General features: G+C 36.3%; 1 protein-coding gene across 1 annotated transcript in view; it reads right to left on the bottom strand.

Annotated features, from left to right (window-relative positions):
- The window catches only part of CEP128 (centrosomal protein 128), a 412,227-nt gene that overhangs the window by 30,721 nt on the left and 354,572 nt on the right, over positions 1-26,934 (bottom strand). The window contains exon 19 of the mRNA XM_065871644.1: positions 22,944-22,967. Within this exon, the coding sequence (XP_065727716.1) occupies positions 22,944-22,967 (24 nt within the window). The remainder of the gene's footprint in view (positions 1-22,943; positions 22,968-26,934) is intronic.

The following is a 26,934-nucleotide window of genomic DNA, read 5'->3' as shown; positions in this document are numbered from 1 at the left end:
AACATAAAAGTAATAAAATTGTAATGGCACACAAATTGCTTTTGTACATACTGTGCCCTCGGTGGAGAATGTTCCCTGCAGTCTCCTTATCTGGTTAAAACTTTTCCCCCCAACATTATGAGCATTTTCAAGCATACAGGAAATCTGAAAGAAATTTACGGAGATCACACAAATACCCACCACCTAAGTTCTACTATTAACATTTTGTTATATTTGCTTTATCACATATTCATCTATCCATCCCCACGTCTATCCATTAACCCAACTTACTTTTTGGATGCATTACAAAGTAAACTGTGTACATTAGTACACTTTACCCTGAAGACTTCAGCATGCATACCATTAATTCCACTTGAATATGTTTAATGTAAAATTTACATTAATTTGTAATGAAATGTATAAATCTTAAGTGAACTGGTTAATTTTTATTATCTTTCATCACTTCCTCAGGCAAGGCACCCATGCCTTCACTGATTTCTGTCAAATAAGCTCTCAGTTAAATCATGAGCCTTTCCTTTGCAACAAGTATTAGAGTACTAGTGTTCCATTTATTTGTGCAGTTATTTAATTAATGCTTGTGTTGACACTGGGCAGTAAGCATCCTCCGGGTGGGGAATGTCTGCCTTTGTTCCCCACTGTACCCACAGTCCACCCAGTGCTTCCACAGAAAAGGTATTCAATGACTGCTTCTTGAGTGAACAAATGCAATTTACTCAATGAAGGGGAGGGATTTATCCATTTATTCAATCTTCAAGCATTTACTAAACACTGACTCTATAGCAGACACTGTTCTACAGGTGAGCTGAGGGAGGGCCCAAGATGAGGCTGAAGATGCCTGTGATAAGATCTTACAGAGCCTTTAGGCCACAGTGAAGTAAGTGTATTTAATTCTGAATGAGACAGAAGGTCTTCTGAGGGTTTTCAGCAGAGGAGTGACATGCTCTAAAAGGAACCTCTGATGCTGTTTGCAGACTGCTGGCCCCTGAGCCCCAAGCAAGGGAAGAATTGGTGGAGTTTGGGAGTATTGTGAGAAGGGGGCAAGGCGTCTCACTCCCAGGTTGGGGACCTGCTGAGCAGTGGAAACTCTGAGACCCACGTCAGGGGTACCATCTGGGTGGAGTTCCCTGAGAAATTTATTGGGAGAATGTACTGAAACCCCAGAAGGGCAATGGTGCCACATCTAAAGCTCTTGATTTACCCCAAATACTCTTACATCTCAAGAATAGTCATTCTGACCATAAACTCCTGAAAATGTCTTAAATGTCCACAAAATAGTTTCTCTAATAATGATAAATTATTTAGATTACTCAGATAATATTTTTATTTGTGGTAGCCTTCTGTTTAAGGACATCAAGATATATCTGAGGCAGCAAGGTACAGGGGAAAAGATCACTGAGTAGCAATCAGGAGATAAAAAGTTATATCTCAGGTTTGCAATTACCAGTTATATGAACTTGGGAAAATCATTTAACCCATGGATCTCAGTTTCCAAATCAGGAAAATGGGAAAGAAGGATCTAAAAATCTCTAAGAGCCCTTCTGGCTCTAGATTTATTCTGCTGTAGTTTTAACTTCTTCCCATAGTAGGTTGGGAGCTTGAAAGGTTGGAAAGAGTAAGAAAAATGGCTTTCTATAAAGAGAAAGTAAAATAAGGAGAAAACCATTTAGGGATTACTATTTACCCAAGAACACCTGAGGGGTGGAAAAACCTTCATTCTTCTGTGGCAGAAAGCAAAGTCAATGACTGCATAAGGAAAACAGGAAGAAAGATATTTCTGTCATCTTGGGTATTTGCCCTATCAAATTACTAACTCCAAATATTTTGTATTTTTAGAACAGATACTTCCAAAAGCAGGCAAAGAACTTGCTTTTCTTTTTTTTTTCCATTTTATAACTGTCCTAATTAAAAAAAAATTAAAATTAAAAAAAAATTAAAATTAATTAATTAATTAAAAAAATTAAAAAAAAATTAAAACAGAAAAAAGATTTTACAGTTTTGCCCTCATCTAGATGCTGCTAATTAGCTTCTGGTTCTATTACCATAAATGTTATTCTATATTTTTGCTTCTGTCAAAGTTTCTGTGCCATCATGACTTTGCACATTGTGGACCAAACAAATATTGCTGCCATTCTGGTAAACAACAAATGTAGCCTTGCCAGCAATCCATCAGCCAATGCAGCCACCTCCAATGATGTGCCCTGAGGGGCATTCAGGATGGAGATAAACAGGATGCTGGCCCTAGATAGTTAAGATGCATATCTAAGCAATCATTTCAATGAACCTGGACCCATTCATCTTCCCATACATAGAAAAAACACTAAAATCATTAACTTGAGATGGCTGTTTTTTGTGATTAGCAGCAATCTTTCGATGTTTGACTTTTTCTTTTTTTTTTCCCAGCAAAAACTCCTATATATCTTGGCTCCTTCCTTACCTCTTTGAAACAGTTCCTCAGAGCTATCTGAGAGCCTATATCCCGATTATATAGTCCTCAGTAAGATTACCAAAGAAAACATAATTCTCGACTTTTAGGTTGTGCTTTTTTGTTTGTTTGTTTTGTTTTGTTTTTTCAGTGGACAACGCAAAGGCCCATCTGTCTGGAATATCCTCTACACGCTGCTTAAATTAGCCCACTGATTGTCCTTCTGCAAGACTTGGCTTGGTTACTACCTCCTCTAACATGGCAGTTAAAAGCATGGCCTCTTGAGTGGTTCGAGTTGAAACCCTGATTTAGTCTCCTACTGGCCACGTGTGCCTATGGAAGTTCCTGATCCTTCTGCACTGGGACTCAGTTTCTTCACCTATAAACAGGAATGATAATAACACCCATAGCGTAGAACTATTTTAAGGATCAAATATATTAACATATGTAAAGTACTCAGAATGGGGAAGGGCACTAGTAAGCACTCAATAAACACTAGCTATCATTACAACGATAATACTAGTTATTATTCCGTGAACATCTCTCCTAAAGTGTGTGTTGGGTACCCATCCTCAGAGCTTCCCATGCACACACATGCCTCCTATCACCTGTCTAATCGCTTCCTGTCTATTTGTCCCTTTCAGTAGACAGCAAATTTCTTAAAGGCAGGACTATATTCTTCCTTAATTTCCAGGGCTGAGTACTTGCTATTATACACAATAGATTTTAGTTTTATGGGGGAAAAGAAAACAACAAAAAACCTTCTCAACGCAAAGATCAATAAATACTCATTTAGAACTTATAAGTGTTGTAGAAACATATATGTAGCACAAATTATTTTCTAAAAGTACAATTTAAAACCTGACTTGAGGGACAGTGAATGTTTTTAAACACTCAAAATTAAATAAACAAATGGAAGAAAACGAGGGACAGTAAAGTTGAGTTGAATGGTCCAGACAGAGTAAAAGAGAGGAAGATGAGAATAAAATCTTTTGTGGGCCTAATAATGTCCTAATAAGGAAATGTGGGACGTGAACAGCAAACTGTCTCCTGTGGATGAGCTGACAGGGGCTTAGCCACTTGAGGCCACGAAGACTCTGGTCACAGGGCAGATACTGAGAAATGCTAATCATTTCCCTGAATACTGCAAGGCCCTTGCCCCAAGCCCTCAAGATATGCGAAAGCAGGCAATTACATTTGCCTCTTCCATATTTAACATGGAACAGAGGGTCCTGATATGGAACACTGATAAGGAATGATAATTGTTCTGGCTGAGGTAGGGTCCAGGCTAATTTACTTAAAAGCTCCTTGGTGAGGTGAACATAATTAATCTTCTCTGTTCTCAAAGTAAAGGGTTATTTTCTTTTAAAGAGTTGTCCTGTGTTCTAAAAAGGAACGACAAAACAAATTAATCATTTTCCATTACTCCGCACACAGCACTTGGATACTGAGAGAGCATGTGAACAGTTAATCCGCCTATATGGATGAGTTTCTGGTGACAGGCAGATCAGATCTAAATAGAAATCAGGCAAGGTATTTTATTTTTATCATTGTGGCTTTGAGACTTAATTCAAAAATAACTGAGACCAACTCTGACTATACTTTTAAAGTTTGCTTTCATAATTAATCCTTTTTTGAACACTTAGAAACACTCTTTTGGATCCTGTACAAAGCATTTCCCTGGCCGACCGCTGCCAAAGCAGACAGAAGCAGAGACTATCTAGAATCCTTCAAAACTATTGAAAATTCAACTGAACTATCTCTTAAGGCCATACTTAGTTCAAAGTACCAGTAATTTGAAGTTATAGCAATACATTTTGGAAGACAGCCCACCTAAACAAGTAATGTTCAAGGTGAATTCTAAGTATGTTTGAGAGGCTCTGTTAAGGTACGTCCTGAATGGCTGAACAGAAGGGCAAGAGAGGATAGGTGAAGTATATGTGAACAAAAGTATATATTTTTAAATAAATTCATCGAGTTTCTGAATTTGCAAGCCCTGGCTGAGAAAGATGGACCATGAAAGCCACTGGGCATTACACAACTGACAATATTATTTGATGAGCAAATTCATCTGACATTTGCCACAAACAATCGTCTTCCTGAAACTTCAATTGCTAGAAAGGTTTTTTTCTTTTTTCCAAATGAAAGCCATGTATTCATTCAACTGGACAACAATGAAGCTTTGTGGCCTGGTGGTTAGTATGAAAAGGAGTTGGTTTTGCCAAAACAATTTGAAATTTTGAACTTAGTCTCCCTTCCCCCACTTCTTTTTTAACATACTCAACTAAAATGAACGAGTTCTGTAGCCCTTACTAGACACATTAAAAAAAAAAAAAGAAACTAAACAAAAAAACAACCAACAAACCCCCTGAAGTAGCCAAAACCACATGACTTTGGACATTTAAAATATGTTGTAAAAACTTAGAAAACATGCAATACTCTGGAAATTAGTCAGGATTTCACAGCATTTATTATACAGAAACTGGATAGGACATCTGGCCTTCCCTTTATCCAACAGCATTTACTAAGTACCTACTATGTACAAATCAAACTATAACATCACTACATCAGACTTCATTTTGCTAAAGCTGATTAGATTTAGTTCAAGCATATTCTTTTGGTTCCTGAATGAAAATAAGTTATTAGGGCAGTAGAGAGAAATATTTATAATTTTTTGTTAACTGCCTTTTCCCATTAAATTGGAAAATTTTAAGTATAGGGATTAAGCCTTACTTACTATTCTTTAAATCTATGGTGTTAATATATAATAGCTACTCAATAAATATTTATTGAATTTGGTGCTATAATTGCTTCTCAGTCATCCAGTAACTACATATATGCAACAATATTTTAAAAATTTGCTAATGTGAAAGATAGATAATTTATATTTGATTTGGGGATAATTCCATATCCTGTCAAGTGAATGTGGGTATGTCAGGAGTTCTGGAATATACTCTATATAATGAAGTTGCAACAGTAACATCAATTACATGAGACAGGTACTCCACTTCTTCTTTGAGGACGCCTGCTCCCTAAATTTTCTTGAGATATTCTAGGACATGACACCCACAAGGAATACCAGTTAGGAAGAGTAAATATGAAGTATTACATAATATTGCTTTCCCTGTCCTTCCTTCCCTCCCACCCAACTTTAGTTGGAGGCCAAAGGTAAGAGCTTTGCTCTGTATTATTTCTAAGAAGGTACAGACATAGGTACATATCACAGCCATGCAGAGCTCAAACTTTAAATATATATATGGTCTCTTCCTCTTAAACTTAGAGAGAATCCAGTGCTTTAAAGGAACTTTCTGGAGAAGCAAACAAGATGCCTATTGATAGTGAAAACTGGGTCTATCAAATTTATGGTAATAGGTAATATCGCTCGAAGTCAGTTGCAATTTGAACATTGTGGGAACTACAGGAGATTCATTCATAACAAAAACAAACAAGCAAACAGAAAACAAAGAAACAAGGAGATGGGAATACAGAATGGCAGTTTGTTCCTAGATCTTGGAACACAACAGCATTCTTTTGCTTAATCTTTGGTGTATCGGTAATAATTAGTCATCACCATTTACTATTCTGGTCCAACGGGTGAAGTTTCTTTTTTTTTTTTTAAGATTTTTTAAAAAATTTAATTTAATTTATTTTTTGGCTGTGTTGGGTCTTTATTGCTGTGCACGGGCTTTCTCTAGTTGCGGCGAGTGGGGTCTACTCTTCGCTGCGGTGCATGGGCCTCTCATAGCGGTGGCTTCGCTTGTTGTGGAGCCTTCTCTTGTTGCGGAGCACGCATTCTAGGCACAGTACTTGTAGCACGTGGGCTCAGTAATTGCGGCATGTGGGCCCTAGAGCACACGGGCTTCAGTAGTTGTGGTGCGTGGGCTCAGTAGTTGCGGCTCGTGGGCTCTAGAGTGCAGGCTCAGTAGTTGTGGTGCACAGGCTTAGTTGCTCTGTAGCACGTGGGATCCTCCTGAACCAGGGGTCGAACCCATGCCCCCGGAATTGGCAGGCTAATTCTTAACCACTGTGCCACCAGGGAAGTCCCCAACAGGTGAAGTTTTAAAAATATATTTTAGCTACTTGATAAATAACTTAAAGAATATAAAGAGATAGTAAAAAAAAATGTCATTAGAAGTTTTAGTAAGAAGTTAAGCACGTTATATATTCTCTTGATTTAGAAGGTATGAACGCAACGGACTACTGAATAATTGTCATCCATGATTCTGGAAAACACCCATCTTGTAAATACTGATTAGAAATTTCAAATATATTTCTAATGAGTTCTATTTTATCATTACTTCTGGCTTGTTCTCTTGCACTTGCTTCTTCAAAACACAATACCTCTAAAAATGTGACAGCTTCTAATTTGTTTTAATATAAATTTATTTATTTATTTGTGGCTGCGTTGGGTCTTCATTGTTGTGCACAGGCTTTCTCTAGCTGTGGTGAGCGGGGGCTACTCTTCTTCGCGGTGCACAGGCTTCTCGTTGTGGTGGCTTCTCTTGCTGTGAAGCACGGGCTCTAGGCGCACATATGGGCTCAGCAGTTGTGGCTGATGGGCTCTAGAGTGCAGGCTCAGTAGTTGTGGTGCATGGGTTTAGTTGCTCCGCCACATGTGGGATCTTCCCGGACCAGGGCCTGAACCTATGTCCCCTGCATTGGCAGGCGGATTCTTAACCACTGTGCCACCAGGGGAGCCCTGCTTCTAATTTTTTAAAAATTGATAATGCAGTTTTCTTTACTACATAATTGCAGATTTTTTTTCATTTTTTAGATTTATAAGTATAAATTAGAATGGTCAATCCAACAAAAAATTTCATTTCTATATTATCTTTTCCTTTCAATCACATTTTTATACAACCTGCTTTCAGCGTTTGCCCATTTATGAACCATGTGAAGTAAATTATGGTGCACAAACATAACTAAAGATGAAAGAGTACTGTCACACATTCTTTCAGCAAATGCACTGCTCCAGGTTCTTGTTGCCAAATGTTGCATAATGAAGTCCTTCTTGTTGAGAGCACCCTATTTCCTCTTTGTCCTCAGAAATAGATTGTTCATTCATTGGTTTGCAAAAAATTCATCTATGATATTATCATTTGAAGACTCATAATCTGACTTTTGCTTATACAATCAATTTCACCATCATCATTAGTATCTGGAATGCCACTGTCTGTCTCTTTATATTCATCTTCTGATTCATCTAATAAGTATGAAATGTCTTCCTCTGTCAGTTTCCTTCTCTTTGTCATTATGGGAGAAAATGAGAAATTCTGAACTATCAACCTGCATCCAATAAAAGTAATAATAATAAAGAAAAAGACTATAAAACTTCTTCTTGAAAGATAATACAATATTTTGATGCAAGGTACTTCTCCGTGGCATTGCTACATGTCTTATGATGGCTTTTATCCCACAATAGCTTTTCAAGAATGTTTCTATAGCAAACAGATTTGGAAATACACTGTCTTCCTCTTAGGCAAAGGTTCGGTAGAATTTCTTGTAGCTCCCTTTATAAGACTGGGGTTACATAAGCTCAGGGTTCCTCAGCTATAACACAAATTCACTGCATGTGCAATGCCCACCCGGACCCATCTCCATATTGCCCCTGAGGGACTTGGGAGGCAAAGGGAAGTGATACAAACATGCAGCTCATGGGGCCAGCTGTGCTGTGACTAATAAAGTCCTTTGTCTCATGTCTTCTTCCAGCATCCGTAAAAGTATGGCAGGCTAACTTGGTAACTGGTGAGAAGGGTAAAATTCTCAGACTCTTCAGTTCTTGATATACTTTGGACAACACAATAAGAAAATTGAAATGTTATGTAACAGTGATGATTTAGGTCACTTATTGCAACATCCTTCTGTGTGATCCCCTTATCCCTCCATCTTCATATGATTTTGGTCTCTTCTAGCATATTTGGGAACAAATGACAAGTACCAATAAGATAATTTCTAGGATGATGAAATAGGAAAATGTTTCAAGAAAATAAGATCACCAAGATTCATTATACATCTTGGATTTATAATAGGCTTCAATAGACTCATGGTGTTTGCAAGACAGAATTAATTTTTTCTATCTTAAAAGTGAGGAAAATTTCTCTTTGCTCTTTGTAAGAACTAAAAAAAAAAAAAGAAAAAAAAAGAATTAAAAAAAAATCAATCCTTACCAAAAGAAATTAATAGACTAAGATTGGGTCCAAATGGCCCTGATGGTATAATAAAGATTAAACCACCGTTGAAAAACTCTTTGCCTTTAATCATCACCTCTCAGATCCTGTTCATCCTTTAGTACCTAATTTCTCCTTCCTGGGAGCCTTTGTAAACTACTTCTGTGGAGTCTGATATGAAGTCTGGTAGTTCATGAAGTACTTGTCCTATGCTGCCTTGCAAGATAAACCATGCTTTATACTCAGTCCTTTACATGGGTTAGTTGGTGGTCATTTGTTGAATAGAGAAATGAATGAAAGAAATGAGTGGAGAAATGAGTGTGATTTCACAGAGGGGGGAACTAACACAAAAGTAGAAAAGAGGAGAAACAAGAAGAGAGATGAGAGAGGTAGGTAGTCAAAAGAAAACTGATTGAATAGCCAATTTGCTCAATATACTGATTTAAAAAACAACGTATTTGTTTTTTAAACTCTTTATATGGTTTCCAAAAATACTAGTTTGTAAACTGGACAATTCATTAAGGTTTATTAAAATCAGAGAATTAAACATTTGGTGAGCTCATGACTGGGTAAATTTGCCCTTGAAGTTAGGCCCAACAAGGTTACATTTTAGTAAGAAGCTACAAGTAAGCACACGAGATTCCTGGAAATTTTTAAAAAAATAATGTTTGAGAAAGAATCTTATGAATGTTGTTTTGGTAGATTGGAAATTATATGTTGTAGGCACAGAATACATGATGGTATCAGTAGAAAAGGCATGAAATTAACTCAGTGGAAATTACTAGGACTACATCCAACAGACATGAAGGCAGAGTAACACCAGGCTCTAGGGGATGGACTGTAAAGGCACATTCTTAAAGGGCACAAAGAAGATGGCTTAAATCAGTGATTCCCACACATGACTGCACGTTAGAATCATCTGAGAAACTTTAGAAACTACTGGGTCCTATCCCAGGTCAACTGAATCTGGAGGCAGGAATGTGTTGAACTAAAATTATTAGGATTATTAAATAAGAACCATAAATCTAAATTTCTCAGACCCTAAATTTGAAATAATTAAATTGAATTTTGGAGGTAAAATGTATATAACATAGAGTGCCAAGACACATAACCAGTGTGACAAAACTAGGACCAGAATGCAAATATCCCGATTAGTCAGCCAAATCTTTCTAGTCCATGTATTGCTCCTGTGACTGGGAAAGGTAGTGCACACATAAGAGAGGATTATTTGTTTTAAATTAGAAATGGACTTTCCATCCATTACCTCATTTGATCTTCTCAGCAAATCTGTGACACAAATAGGATAAGTAATAGGCCCATTTCATAGATAATAGAAATTAGGATCAGAGGGGTTAAGTGAGTTGTCCATGTGAAAGAGCCAGGATTCACAACCAGGTCTTCGAACTCTCAGGGCACCAAATTCTAATCATTCTCTAAGAAATGTGGAGATCACCTGGCTTTTGCCTTACCCTCTCAGTCAACTCCTTCATGTCTGGGAACAAATACACTCTTCTTCAAGGAAAAACTAATGTCTAATGTGGAGTTCTGGGGTATTACAAAGCAAAACAAGTTCTGAGTTAGAAATGATAGGGATAAAAGCTGAAAACAGTAAGTTCTCTGACAAGATATAAAGGGAGTACTTCACAGAATCTAGGTGTTTTAAGTCAGTGAGTCTATATTTAATATGCTTTAGAGTATCTGGTTAATGTCTGATGACAACGAAACAAACAAGTCAGGATGTGTTCTATTGGCCTTTGCTACGGATATAGGTAGAGTGAGATCCTAGTAGAGAAAAACATTGAAGAAGCTCCAGAAAATCATTTACAGAGCATGAACTATGCGAAATAAGAACAGAGCCTAAAGACAATAATGAGGCAAGGGCTACTCTGATGGCCTTTCACTGTTTGATGTTCAAGTATAATGTATTTGGGGGCAATGATAGGATAAAATCGTTCACTAATGTTAAATGATTAACACAAGACCACTTTGGATATTTATATTAATAGTGCTAATAGTGACAGTATACTCTCTCCAGCCTTTCATCTGAGATCAAAGTTTGTTAAAAGCCCTAAACAAACTTTATAAACAGTTGTGTAAGAGGAATTAGAGTATAAAATTAGAAAAAGATCGACTGAGGCATTTAATATCACTGAGCAAAAGCTCAGGACACAACTAGTAATGCAGCCAAGGGGCACGCCAACACTCTTCAACATTCACAAGGAAGAAAACCAGATCAAAGCTGCTTTATTAAACTCCATGTACCAAGAGGTCGAGGGCATATTTTGACAATTCTAAATATGATTCAAGAATTCAGTGTCCTGTTTATGACTCTACTTGCCCAGCTCAAGGTAAATATGGGATCTCGTTGTTAATTGTCTTCCTCTTCACTTAGTATCATTCACTAGGTACTTACTTATAAAGCATTCCTTACTCATGTCTTCATTACTCTCAACATTCACAAGTGGAGTATGTGGAATGGAAAGAACACGGAACCACTAATCAGGACAAATGAATTCTAGCCCTTGATTTGCCATATTTGGCTATTCATAAATTCCTCTGTCCTCCATACTTCTTATTTATAGGGTGAGGGGTTTTGACAAGGGTCTCTAAGAGTCCTTCCATTTGTAACATTACCTAGAATGTGAGATCCACGGCAGCAGGGACCCAATCTGCTATATGCCCGAGGACACTGTCGGGATATGGCAGGGATTCAACAAGTATCTGTTGTATACAATTACGTGATTAAATCAGGGTAAATTGTTTGAAAGCAACTATTCATAGGGTGGAAATTTTTTAATGAAGATAATTTTTTTTTAATTCCTCCTAGACTAGAGTCTACTAAGTAAAAGACTTTTAAAATATGACCCAGTCCAGCACAATTAAAAAAAAATTTAAAAACTGAAATGTAGAGAGGTTAAACAACGTGCCCGGAGTCATGTGCCTGGTTATCGGGGAGGATATGACCAGAACCCACCATTTCTGACTCTAAATCAGATACTGTTGTACTATATCACTTTCCATCATTTAAAACTAGGCATATAATAATTTTCAGCTGAAACCTGTATGCACTTGGTTAAAATTAGGTGCACAAAATGAAAAATTCCCAAATTAGCTTTTTACGTAAAGGCTACTTCAAAATGTGTGTAACAGACACTACTCCCACCAACTATATATTAAGGGTGTAATACCAATATTTCATTTTATAGTTAGATTAGGTTCTTAAAAAGATGTAATACATTATTACTCTGAGATTTCACCCAGATATGCTCTCTTAAAGAGAACAGAAAGCATTTCTTATATGTATTATATTTTTCAGAAGGATACTTCAGAAAGTGTTTTGTAATATATACACTCATTATCTTCACAATACAAAACAAGCGCTTTTTACCCATAGAATGCACTGTTATTGATAGTGTTTGGAACAGGACTATAAAACACATCATCAAGCAAGGCAGTTAGGCAGTCTGACCACTTATCGGCATCAACTATGAAGCTGTCAGACTGACCTCCAAACACTGAGGAGTTCAATAATACTAAATTCATCTGCTGGTGAAGCTGCATTCATTATGTAATTTCTCAATGATACTTTCCCTATGTCACCGCATTTATGAAAAATCTGACAGCGCTGTGAGAAACGACCTTTGCAGGCTGAAGGAAGTCTTACATTTTTAAATTGGTCATCACCTTTTGCCACAAGGTTGCAACTCTGTATAAACAGCCCACTGGTTTCAGCACCATTTTCTTCATTTTAACATAAGCACAGTCATGTTTTTGCAATTTAACCCTTTGAAGATGACCCCATTATTGGAAAATATACACATTTTAATACTGACTAACACAGAATACAGACTCTGTATTTTGGGACAAGGTGGCGAAAGGAGAATGTCTAGATTGTTTCAACCAAGATCCCTCATGAGAGATTCATGAGGATATTTCCGTTTGCCCTCGATGCGAATATACAGAAGGTAGACTAACATTAGAGCAGTGGGAAACTTGGCAGAACGGGCTAGGACAGGGTTTGTGCAAAACCTTTTTCCGGTTTCAGTTTGAATGGGTTCCCAGGAAGTGTCAAGTTCGAACAAATCCAAAATTTTACAATGCAGCTCAGCCAAAACTGCTGAGATTCACCTGATTCTGGGTCAAAACCGTACAGAGCACACTGCGTTTTATTTGGTGTAAAGCCAATTTGACTGAACCTTTCAGGCAACTTCAATGAGAGGCTTATAGCCTTGGCAAGACCAAAAATGAACCTGGCTTGATCTTTGGTTTTGAAACAGCAAGTTCTGGCTTTATAAAGAGATAAAGGCAAGTTTTACCCAGCTTCAAGATTCTTACAAATACTTAGAAGAGGCGCTGCAGATAATTAACTGTTATTTGGCCACATTTACATACTCCAGTCAGTTATTTCCTCAGCTAAACCAGGACACTTTAGTTAAATACATTAACACTATTGGGTCCATATACTCCTAACTGCCCCAGAGCAGATTCTGGTGTCCTAACAAAGAATAATGGTCCTTCTTCAACAACTTATGTGCCTGTAGACTGGCTTGCACACGTAGTAGGGTGAAGCACAATTAGTGTTAGATCCATAGTGGGAAGGGAAGGAAATTGAAAGTAAATCCCCAACAATCAGTGTCTAACAGTAGACAGGTGAAACCAGAATATGCAGCATCACTTAGTAATTTCCAGAGACATACTGGCATACTCTTGTACGCGTGGATACCAAGATCTTGAAGATCAACTGGTATGCATACTTCAAGTCTGGTACCACTAATATAAGCTGAATGAATCCTTTAGAGATGTGCTTAAGCCTCTAGCAGTTTTTTAAAAATAGAAATCCTATTTCTAACAGTTTTCCTGTGTCTTGTAATTCTTCTCAGATAGGCAAATTTGTGCATGTTTTTCTCCATATAGCTGCAGGTTAGGATTTATCCTGTAAATTATGTTATCTCTGCAAGTATATCCTAAAAATACAGGAAGCTTAGATTGTTTTAAGTAACTTTGGTTTGAGAAGTTGATTAAACACTGACAAATTGCAACTACACAGTTACACATTTGCTCTCAGTCAACACTTTTCAACATTTTGATTACATCCTCCTTAAATAATTTTTAAACTGTATATCTCCCTTACTCTTCCCCCTTCCATACACACATTTTTAAGTTGTCAGAATGTTTTCATCATAAGTTTAGGTAGCTGTAAAGGATGAAAATTCTGGAATGTAGTAAATATTGTCATTTTCAAATAAAACTTTTATATTACTCATATAAACTTATCCAGTGAACTTTAAATCTCATTAATTTGTTACCACCATTTATCCACTTCCAAAATAACTAAATACTATCCTCTTTAAAAGACAGATTTTATATGATTCCTTTTCCCTTTGAATTTATTTCAAATCTGTTTTCCCTCACCGACTTTTATCCTAATATAAAATATACTTATGCTTGCAGGCCTATTTATTGGTTATCCTATCATACTTTATCCTTCTCTATAACAAAAACGTATACATATATCCAGAGAGAAGAACTGATTTTTAAAACTCTCTGTAACCATAATGCTCTAAGTGTTAAACATTATTATGGATTGAATTATCATATAATTAATATTAGGTATATTAAAATTTTTGAGAAAAAATTAAATGTGAAATGTCAAAAAAACTCAAGGCTTCCAAATGTATATCTCTTACTGGGATGGATATAGCTTCCTCTTCTCCGGTACTCAATTAGCTCATGTATCCATGGGTAAATGCTAATTTTGTTTCAATAAGACAGCGTTCCATTTCTATTTCTGTTTTTTGTTTCTATAGATTTACTCACTGAGAAGTCTTGTTCACATAAAAAAGTACGTGAGAATGAAATTAGTTTTGTTATAACAATGTCACTCAATTTCTTGAATGCCTTCCTAGTTTTATAGCAAAGAATACACAGTGATCTGTCATCAAAAATTAATTTAAATGATCTACCAGCTCGATTAGGTCCTCTTTCAATTTTGTTGAAAGCAAAGAATTAGAAACCACTAGACTTGCCAAAGGATTGTAATGTAGTTATTAAAGTCATTCACTTTCCATTTCTGGAAGGTAAACCCAAAAGGCTTTACTCACCAAGACTTAAATGACTACAACTGTTCTTTTTTCACTTAGAGATATTTCATTGAACTTAACACATGCAAAAAATAAAAATCTCAATTTCGATACCATTCTATCAGTATGAAATTTTAATATATTTATTTTATCTCAGCATTAAACATATCTGCATCCAAAACTTAGAGCTGCAGACTGGCAAAGCCAGTCCTCATTGTCAAATCAATCAGCCAAATCAGCAGTACTTTCTGGCAGAAAAAAGTCTGACTTCATTTTTCAATTCTATGTAATGTGTTGATGTGTGCTCATGACAACCGTCTCACTTTTGAATCATAATTCTAAGACAGATAAATAGATAAGGCACGGAGCCGGACCAGAGTTTGTCACCTGGATGAAATAAGACACTGCGGCTTTCAATGATTTCTTTCCAACACATCTTAGCTTTGTTTTCTGGAGCTATACATTCTCTGATTATAGTAGGTGGTGGAAGAGGTGAGGTCATTAAATAAAACTGTCTTTACTCCTCCTCAACATCCATCAACAATACATGTCGATTTCAGAACAACCCATTCTCAACACCCCAAATATCTAATACAACCCTTTGTTCTTATCAAAAATATATGGATGACTAAGAAGGACAAGAAGCCTTACCTTAGTGACCTGATTAAAGGAGGACATGAAGGCACCCAAATCATAAACTGCCCCTTGTTTGGCACCCTGATGTGCCTGGGGGAATTTGCCATCATGGGACCCTGGATGGGTGAGAAGGAAGCCTTTCCTCTGCAAAGTGGGAGGGGGCTGATTATGAAAAGTAAGAGGGCCTCTTCAAGCCGAGCTATTTTAAGAGAACATGCAGCTGAGGATATAAAAATGGATTCTCCTAAACCTACTTGTGTCTTGACTGCCCCTTGGAAGATCTTTGTGTACTCTTGGAGGTACTCTACCGGAAGACTGTGCTGTACCTCACCAGTTCTCTTTGAACCTTACTGTCAGGGACAGCATTAATCATTTCGTTGTAAAATTAAAAAAAAAAAAAAAGTGCTGCTAACATGTTTCAATTTCCTTTGCTTTTTGGTAAAATGTGTCATAGATACAAATGAGTACTAAAACATATACATAAAGAAAATGACAATTTTTGTGGTTTTAGTCATCATTTCCCTGATTATGAATGAAGCTGAATATATTCTTACATGTTTCTTCTTCAACTGAAATGCCTGCTTATGCCTTTTATCCTTTTTCTTTTTTCTTTTTTTTAAATCTGCATTGTTTATCTTTTTCTAATTGCTTTGTTGGCAATAAGATTTGGATACAAACTGATTTGGATACAAACTGCTAGTCAGTTATATCTTCTGCTACAAATGTGTTCCAAGTGTGGCTTTTCTTTTCATTCTTTTTATGTTGTCTTTTGATTTATGGAAGTTCTTAATTTTGGTGTGGTCAAATCAGTCATTTCCTTTATGACCTATGTTTTCAGTGCCCCTCCCCTCACCCCTAGAAATCCTCCAAAGTCCCAAGGTCATTATGATACTAAACTATACTTCGCTTTAAAGCCTTACGGTTTCATCATTCACATTTAGGCTTTCACCCACTTTTGCATCTGAGATAGGGGTTCAATTTCATTTTTTTATACCATCTATTAAAAAGTCCATCCTTACTCCTCTGATATGTGATGCCAGGTATGTCAGACATCAAGTTTCTATGTACACATATTTGTTTCTGGATTCTCTATTTGATTACATGAACCTATTTATATATTCCTGTGTCAAGACTACACTATCTTAATTTCAATAGCTTTAATAAGGTTATATGTATGTTAGGAAAACTCTCCCCACTTCCTCTTCTTCAGAAGTATCTTGACTATTCCAGAGTGTCTTCTCTATAAAGGCTCGAATTTTTTTTTTTTTTTTTTTTGCGGTACTCGGGCCTCTCACTGTTGTGGCCTCTCCCGTTGCGGAGCACAGGCTCCGGACGCGCAGGCTCAGCGGCCATGGCTCACGGGCCCAGCTGCTCCGCAGCATGTGGGATCCTCCCGGACCGGGGCACGAACCCGTGTCCCCTGCATCGGCAGGCGGACTCTCAACCACTGCGCCACCAGGGAAGCCCAAAAGCTTGAATGTTTTTGTCAGATATTTTCCTGTATACTTTGTATTCTTTGTTACTTTTGTACTGATATAGTAACTTTAATAACATTTTCTCAGCGATTGTTGCTGGAGTTAGAAGGAAAAGGGACTTTCAAGTACTGGTTTCTATCAAACTTGTTCAACTATTTTTCATAATTTAACTATGAATTCCTAGAGCTTTTTATACAAACAATAATATTACTTTCAAATAATGATAGTTTTACTGCTGTGGTTAATACCACCAACACAGTGTCTAACAGAAACTGTAGAATGGGGCATCCTTTATTTATTCCTGGTCTTAAAGAGGGACTTTCAAAATGCTAAGGTGAGGTTTGCCAGAGATTTTTTTTCACATGACCTTTATCAGATTAAGGAAGTTCTCTTCTATTCTTAGTTTTCTAAAAGGTTTATGAGGATGATAATGATATCATAGGAATAAATCTTCTTATTCATCTATTGGGATGACCTTATTAAATTTATTTCTCCTCAATCTGTCACTATGGTGAATAACACTGACTGAGTTTTTAATTTTAAACCAACTCAATTCCTGGAATAAACTCAATTAATTGATGAATTGGTAATTTGTCAGTGTTCATGAGTAATTTTCCTTTTTATACCTTCCAGGATTTATTTTGCTAATATTTGTGTATAATACTTTTGTATCCATGTTAATATGTGAGAAGTTCCTTAATTTCCCTTATTTATACATTCCGTCTGGTTTTGTCTCAAAGGTTATGCCAATTCCTAATGAGTTGGGCATGTCCTTTCTTTTATTTATTGACCTGTGAGTTGTTTAGAAGTTTACTTTGAAATTTCCAAAAGTCTATAGCTTATTTCGTTCTTTTTGAATCTTAAAGCTAGTTATAATCATGTCACTAAATTCCGGTCCACGGAAATGAACAGAAATGATACGTGCAAATTCTAGTTTTCACTAAAGGCAAGTTACATACATGCTCTCCCTTTCTTTCTTTCGTCTAGTTACAATATTAATCTAAGGGCTGGAGTGGAACAGGCATCTTAGATCAGGAGGCAGAAGCAGTATATTGAAGATGGTAGAGCAAAACAACAAAAGAAGCCTGGGTTTCTGACACCATACCTGCCATGGACACCATATATTTGGATTGTTAAACGAGAGTGAAACTAATTTCTATCTGACTTAACCCATAATTCTTTTTGGATTTCTCTTAACTGAGGTCATGCTAACTCTAACTAACACAAAGGTATCGAGAATCTAAATTATCATGGCATTTATGGAAATGAAAATAAAGACAGATCTGAGGTGCGATATGACAAACAGAATTTGTATCTCAAGCTGAACAGCCTTCCCTTCCCTTTCATTTCCTAAAATGACCCTGACTTCTTATTGTACTGCCTATATCTCCTCTTCTCCCTTGACCTCCCACTTACTAAGTTCACTAGTGCCTTTCTATAAACAAGGGTAATCACTCTAACCCTGCCTTTCTGGCACCAAACTGTCCCAATTCCTAATTTTCCTAGCACAGTCCTAAAGTTGTATTACCTCCACATGCGCTTTCCCTCTTCCTGCTTGCAGGCTCTCACCACTCCACTCCAGTGGAGTGGTGGTTTTACACCACCACTCCAGCTGTACTCCTGCACACCACATTCACCACGCCACAACCCCTGATTGAAAACCATTAATGACTACTTATTGGCTAAATAGCCACGCTACCGCCTTCCACCTCCCAACCTCGTAATGGACACAACAGAGAATGCAAAGCAATCACAGCAGTGCTCTCCAAAAGAGCAGCCCAGAATCCTTCCCAAAAGAATGTTTCAATAGCCAGTACTGACCAGTAGGAACTGGCACTCAGGAAGAAACCCACTTGTATCCCTGATATAAAAGATAAAATCTAAACTCCTTGGTTTGTATTTCAAAACCCCGAAGTGTCTATTACTCTCTCAAAGTTTTACAGACAATGAGGCTATAAAAAAAAAAAAAAAAAAAAGATGTGAAAGCCTTTGAAATGGAACAAAAACTTACTGGGTATTTTCAATGAAAAACTAGTTTTTGCCTCGCGGACGCTTCTGGGTTTTTTGGTTCTACAGGATCTCTGTATCAGTCACTGTCTTTGAGCTATTTATAACTCTGTGAGTTATAGATGACTGATTGATTGCTATGCAAATGATTCTTGTACATAGACATGAAATAAATTTTGTCTGGGGAGGTTCAATTGATTTCCTTCCTCCACTATGGAAGAAGACAGTTTTGCCTCTATTTTAAATTCACTTCAGTACTCCAATGCTCTTTGAATGTTCCTTTAAGTGAGTTGTAACATCTTGCTCATTCTCTGATTAATTAATGAGTTAAACTCATTTGTCATGAGTTCATTTTATATTTGTATGAGAGTCATGATTTCATGATTTTGCCTTAAAATTTTTTTTTTAAATATCCTTTTAGCTAACTCTTTTTTCTTTCTTTTTTTTTTTTTGCAGTACGCGGGCCTCTCACTGTTGTGGCCTCTCCCGTTGCGGAGCACAGGCTCCCGACGCGCAGGCTCAACGGCCATGGCTCACGGGCCCAGCCGCTCCACGGCATGTGGGATCTTCCTGGACCGGGGCACGAACCCATGTCCCCTGCATCGGCAGGCGGACTCTCAACCACTGCGCCACCACGGAAGCCCTAGCTAACTCTTTTTTCATTATTGCCTTTAAACTTTTATTACATCCCCAATATAGAATGTCTTCTCTGGCTCTTTCTACCTGACACTACTGATTCTTCCCATTTCAGAGAGGAAACAAATCTCCTCTGTCATGTCCTCAAACTACAAAAGCCATGCTTTTCCATGACGAACCTAGACTGCAATGATGTTAATTTATTTTACAATTATTGTTTCTTTGTAATGCCTTCTACAAAATGCACTGTTTCATCCACATGTTGTAGACAGTGCATATTTATCTTACATCATTCATTCATTTATATGTAAGCAACTTCTCTCCTCAATTAAAGTGCAAGCTCCTTGAGAGAACTGATCACAATTCCTTTTCCTTTTCTCCTCTTCACTGTCTACCTAGTACCTTAGTGCACAATAAATATCCACTCTGAGTCCCCAGTATGTGTAGGAAGGATGCTTGCAAGCTGGTAACCACTAGTTTGTTCTCTGTATCTGTGAGTCTGTTTCTCTTGTTTTGTTTTATACCCTTGTTTTACTTTTTAGATTCCACAAATACTCTGTTATCACTTATATGTGGAATCTAAAAAGGATCCTAAAAAGGATCCTTCCAACCAAGATTTTTTTCAGGTAATCACTTAGCTTTATTTGGGGAATCAACCTACTATGTTTTGGCTGAAGGTGGTTCCTTCCTAGGAGAATTCACACTAAACTTTAATGAAGATCATGGGAGCTTCTGTGAAACACCAAATAAAGTGTAACACTGATCAGAAAGGCTAGGGAAAAATGAATAAATTGATATGCTTCTGGGTACTTTTTTCCCTCAACTATCAGTACTGTGTATACCTATATTCCTAAGAATAGTCTATGTGAGGATTATATACATTCAGTTCAACATTCATTCTTTGATTTTACAAATGTTTATTGGTTGTCAACTGTATGTTAGAAATGTTTTGCAGGCCCTGGGGGTGCATTTGTAAACAAAATGTAATTTCTATTCCAAGAAGCTTACCTGCTAGTGAAGAAGGAGAGGGAAGTATTGAGAAAGAAAAGGGAAACAGACACAACTGCGACCTGAGCATATAGATAATTGGTGACAAGCCAAATCAAGTTGCTCGTTATGACAAAAAAGACCTTCTTATTTTCAGGTATTATAACTACTAAACCTTTAAAATTAATCTATTGTAAATACTAATGGAATAATGAAATTTCAAATTTTGCAGATCTGTATCACCAGGACACGTACCCTACATTCAAAGCCTTACATACCCTAATACCACCTAAACCAAATGAGAGACCACCAACATTTTTCTATGGTTTAAGTGCTAAGTTGGGAGAGACTAATAAATGGTCTTGAGACTGCTTCCAGCATATTTGATTTTATGAACTATAAAATACTTTACCAGCTGAACAGTCTACCAAGTATATTAAATCCACTCTTTATAATGCCATATGAAGTCAAAGGATTTCATAACATTTGAGCATTAACATTATTACTGAGCATTTTCATTTTTCATTCATTATTACCGAGGTTTTACTTATAATTATTTCAAATTAAAACCATCTTGAGAAAACTGCCACTGTAAAAAACCTAGTTCATTTAACCAGTTTTATTTTTCTCATGATGATTTTTTATTTTTTACCTTTATTCTTAGAGGAACCCTTAGAATAAGGCATTTAAGATTTTATACCATAGTACTATGTTAGTAAAGAGATTATGTAAATAAAAAAGACCAACAAATACTAATAAAAGTTACAGGCTTCTTGTTGTTATTGATAATTTTCAGCTTCACATGACATACTAGTATAATCAAAATGATTAAATAAGAAATAATAAGCAATCACTTAATGATAATGATAACCTAACACTTGTCAGGTCCTAAATATTTTCACATATATTTTCTTTCTTAATTCTCACAACAGTGTGATAAAATATGTTTAATTCTATTCACTTTTACAGACGAAGGAATCAAGAAATAAGCGATTTACTAAATGTTGAAGTGGCATTTTGTGTACTGAACCCAGATCCTCAAACTCAACATTTCTGTTTTGGTTCATACTTTTAAAAAGAGCATTTAATTTACAAGCCAAATACTGTTGGCAAGACACTTTCTAAGGATAAGTAAAATATATGTGGAGGAACACTAAACATTTTATTCACTTACAATGTCATCATGCTGAAACCAAGAAAGTCAGTGTACTTTCCCAGTGGCCTGGTTAAATCTAAGGAATAGATTATTTCCCAGCTATGGTCTGCACACTGTCGATCAAAATCACTTGCTTACACAGGACTAAAATACTCTCAATTAGCATCTTTCCTTTCCTCACACTCAAAATATAAATGTTTTATTCTTAATTAGCCTTATTGTTTAAAAGTTTCTTATTTTTCACCTGCTCATTAAAAACATTAAAAAAACATCACCACTAGACCCAAGTCACTCAATATTTTGTGTGTTTTCAAAAGTTTTAAACACAAAATATGCATATTCAATATTTGCATCATACTCTCTATATAGCTTTAAATACCTCCCCCTGTATATAATAGCATGTCAATATTTTCTTTTTGAAAATATGACTTTTAATGGCTGAATAATATTTCATCGTTAGGTGGTACCATAATTTATTTTACCATTCTTTCAATTCATGTGGTTTTTATTATAAAAATGTTTATTTATAAAGTAATCTAACCATGTTTTTTAAAACTTGAGGAACAGAGAAAGGAATGATATCACAGCCCTAATTCTTGTCTAACAAGTCGCTATTATAAGATTTGCTTGCTTCTATTCTTTTTTTTATACACCTATCATCACATGTTATCATTAAAGTACACGTAATTTTACATCTTGAATTTGTTTCCATTTAACATTATATAATAAACCTTTTCCAAAATCTTTGTGTCGTGCTGGGTGGAAATTTCACACTTTATCTATAACCATTACTTTACTGCCGAACAATAAGTCATCTCCCCTTTTTTTCTATAAAAATGTGTATCATTTTCCAATGAATATTGCAAGCATGTAATCTTTATATATTTGCACTTAAAAAAATGATTTCCTAATATCAGATTCCTACAAGTAAGATTACTGAAAAAAAGGCTAACCAGCTTTTATCATTATTTGGATATTGTAAAAAAAAAATGTTGACTGCCCTTCAAAGTATCAATAGAAACCTAATCTCAGTTTCTTATCAACTAGTCCTTTTAGTGATTGGGAAATACAGAAATAAGCATAATTACATTTAAGCTAATTATGTTTTCCATAAATTAGTGCATCACCTGTCTTGAGAGAGCAGTGACCACTTAAACACACACAATTTTTTTCTTAATTCTTTTTTTTTTTTTTTTCATTTTAAAAGTTTGTATCTACATATCTTTCTGGTATAGTTTAGCTTACGTTCCCCTTTGAATCTTAGATATAGTTTTAGAAATGCTTTCCAGAACTGCTTCCTTTGGGGAGTGCTCTGAAATCCACATCAGGACACAGCAGTAATCCTGATAGAAGGACAAAGAAAATGCCCCAACTTACCGTTTCTAACGCATGTACACGGTCCTGCAAATAAAGCATAATACATAATTATTAAAACAAAGCTATAAAAAATCATTTCAAGTTCACTTAATTTTTAGATTTTCTATTTATCCTCTATGAACAATAACATTTAAAAAATGTAAAAAATGAAAATTCCTACTCAGGATAATCTCTCCAATAGAAAAATAGTCACAAAAGAATCACTTTCCTCATCTCAACTAGTGTTACAAGGTTTAATTTAATAGTAAATACCATAAATTCAAACATAGTTACTAAGTGGAATAGATTTTATCACTTTTGCATTGGTAAAATTATTTATCTATTTAGTGAAATATAACTATTAGATCTGAATATATGAACCACTAGACAATAGTAGTGATTTAAAAAAGGAATTTAGCACATATACCAGCTCTCAATAAGGTATACAGCACAAAGTATGCTCTCACAGGAAGTAAAGTTCAGACATAAGAATGACTTCACCAATTAAAATTAATAAGTACACTGTTAATTGAAACAAGGCAGGAAAAGTAAATGAGAAAGATATGTCACATGCAGCCAATCCTGAACCCAGATAGGTCTTCATTACCTACAATATCTCAGAAGGTTTCATAGAAATACTGGTTTTACAAAGAGTCAGTGATAATATCGCTTTAAAAACTAAATGATTAAGAATGGTTTCATTCTCAATCCAACAGCTGTGTTCTCAACTGTTCCCAGAGCTAACAGCTACATACTAAAAGTTTTTACCAAAAAAAAAAAAAAAAAGCTGACTTGAGAGAGAGGAGACTGAAAATTCAAGGAAGTGCAAAGCCATCCTTTTTACGAGGGTCAAGGCCACTTTTCTTTCTATTCTTTCATTTTAAGTAGTTGGAGGAGATATATAAAATCTGGATTTTTAAAAATGAAATTGTTTGCGCTAAGAGGGAAAGGAAGGAAAATGGTGCAGAGGGCCATTCAGCTCAGATCTCTGTGACCGTACAGAGACTGACAGAGACCCATGACACTTAGGAGCATAAACTTGGCTCTCCCCTGCATTCCCCCAGCTTCACCTAACACACAGAGGCCTTGCCTTTGAGGACTTCTGCAACCCAGCCTTCAACCCTCAGACTGTGAAACTGGGTTGAACATTTCTGCCTCTTTAAATATTTGGCTACGTGGGCACAAGCTAAATGAATATATTATGCAAAATCAGCCCAAAGCAGATTGTTTTTAGCAATATAATCTGTTTAATTACATTTTGTTGGCATACTTGAGAGAACCTCACCCTTGCCCCCATAATTTTCATAAAACAACTGCTATTTTATTGGTGACTTGTGTACTGTCACATTTGAGTAGCTCGTAATAAATGCATATAATGCCTCAAGGGGGCTTTGATCTGTTCTTACCAGGCATCTTATTCACAGTGCATCTGGGACAAAATCATTCAGCAAAGTGTTATCATCACTTGCAGACTGAACAGAACCTCATTAGACAGTCTTTGGGCAGTATCGCATTTATATGAACCATCTTGGAAGGCTGAAAATATTTACAGCCACTATTTGGGCCTTAAGTTTTCCCCACACCATGTACCTATGGGGCTCATATTATTTAGAATTAGCATATTTTAAAAGCACACATACAGCTGGTTTGAAATCCGTGGTATCATATGATGCCAAAATAGTACAACTGAATTAAATTCCATTTTAATTCACAGCTCACAGTTTGGTAAAGATAAACTGATATAATTTATGTATTACTGTCTTCATTTTACTTAAATATTTGTTACAGGATTTTATAATACGCACTGTCACGGATTACATGTTTGTGTACTCAGAATTCATGCACTAAAACCCCAATCCCTAATGTGATGGCATTTGGAGATGTGGCCTTTGGGAGGTAACCAGGTCATGAGGATCGAGCCTTCATGGGATTAGTGCCCTTATAAGAAGAGACACAAGAATGCTTGCTTCTCTTTCTGCTCTCTGCCAGGTAAGGGAATAAGGAGAAGATGGCCATCTACAAGCCAGGAAGAGGTCCCTTACCAAGAACCGAATCTGCCAGCACCTCGACCTTGGACTTGCCAGCCTCCAGAACCGTGAAAAATAAATGTCTGCTGTTTAAGCCACCCAGGCTACAATAATTTGTTATAGCAGTCCCAGCTGACTGAAACATATGCCTAGTCTATAAGGCTAAAACGCAAATGGTCAAAAAATCTCAATTTCGTTAAAATATAAAGATCAATAATCTATTTCAATACAATTTACTTATGTCTGTCTATAATCTACTCCATTCCAAAATGGTACTGCGATAGCTTTCAATGAAAAATATATATGTTAAGAAAATGAGAAAATTAGGGAAACAAGAAATTCAATTCATTAGTCTGAATTTAAATAATTCCGTTTGCCAATCAACAACAGCTAATAGGATACCAGTCATTGTTGCCAATTAGTGAGCTCTGTCTAAACTGCAGTTTTGTTGGCCTTAATTGTAGGCCATAAATAAAAACAAACTACTCCTAATCTTTATGAACTTATTAACTTGCTTTTTTTTTTAACATCTTTATTAGAGTATAATTGCTTTACAATGGTGTGTTAGCTTCTGCTGTATAACAAAGTGAATCAGCTATCTGTATACATATATCCCCATATCCCTCCCTCTTGCATCTCCCTCCCACCCTCCCTATCCCACCCTCTAGGTGGTCACAAAGCACCCAGCTGACCTCCCTGTGCTACGCGGCTGCTTCCCACTAGCTATCTATTTTACGTTTGGTAGTGTACATACGTCCATGCCACTCTCTCACTTCGTCCCAGCTTACCCTTCCCCCTCCCCATGTCCTCTAGTCCATTCTCTATATCTGCGTCTTTTTTCCGGTCCTGCCCCTACATTCTTCAGAACCTTCTTTTTTTTTTGTTTTTTTAGATTCCATATATACGTGTTAGCATACGGTATTTGTTTTTCTCTTTCTGACTTACTTCACTCTGTATGACAGACTCTAGGTCCATCCACCTCACTACAAATAACTCTTTTTATGGCTGAGTAATATTCCATTGTATATATGTGCCACATCTTTATCCATTCGTCTGTCGATGGACACTTAGGTTGCTTCCACGTCCTGGCTATTGTAAATAGTGAGGCAATGAACACTGTGGTATGTGACTCTTTTTGAATTATGGTTTTCTCAGGTTATATGCCCAGTAGTGGGATTGCTGGGTCGTATGGTAGTTCTATTTTTAGTTTTTTAAGGAACCTCCATACTGTTCTCCATAGTGGCTGTATCAATTTAAGAAATGTATTGCGAAATTTAAATGGTTGAAGTTGACTTCTTTTTTGGCAGAAAAGATTAGTTATTATAATTATGTATATAAAAGAATTAGGCTACTGCAAATCGCTATTCTCAAACAAAATATTTGCATACTTCTGCTCCTGTTCTTATCATTAAAATATCCAATAACTTAAGCCAATATTGTGGCACTGATACAGTCTATGAAAACACATGCCAGTATACGTCCTGGAATGAATATATAATTATACCAAAATATATTCTCCCTATCCTCTCCCACTCTTACTATAACTGCAACTGTAGTGTTTTGTTGTTGCTGTTTAATCTTCAATTTTCATTTCAACAGATTTTATCTTCAAGCTTGGCCTGCAGGTTCAGCACTCTCCCTCCTCTCCTACCACATACACACTCCTAAGGTTAGATCCCCAAAAGAAAAGAATTGCTAGGATATTGAAAGGGGGGAGAGTAGGTGAGAGGAGTAGAGGGGGAAGACAGAAGTAATGAAGTAATGAAGACACTCTCAGTATAATCATGACATTTCAGGTGGTTTTAATAAATCAGTGGTTCTTATTTTTGTAGCCATGGACTTTGAGAATCCTTTCCCCAGGAAAATGTACACTATACACAACACACAGAATTTTGTATATATTTTTAGGGGAATTGCAGACTCTCTGAAACCCACTCATGGGCCTCCAAGTGCTTTTACTCCAAATAAAAACACTTGAAATAAGA

The sequence above is a fragment of the Phocoena phocoena genome, chromosome 2, assembly GCF_963924675.1.
Source record: "Phocoena phocoena chromosome 2, mPhoPho1.1, whole genome shotgun sequence".
Lineage (NCBI taxonomy): Eukaryota > Metazoa > Chordata > Mammalia > Artiodactyla > Phocoenidae > Phocoena > Phocoena phocoena.
The sequence above is the reverse complement of the archived record's forward strand: the minus strand, read 5'-3'. Positions and strand labels throughout refer to the sequence as shown.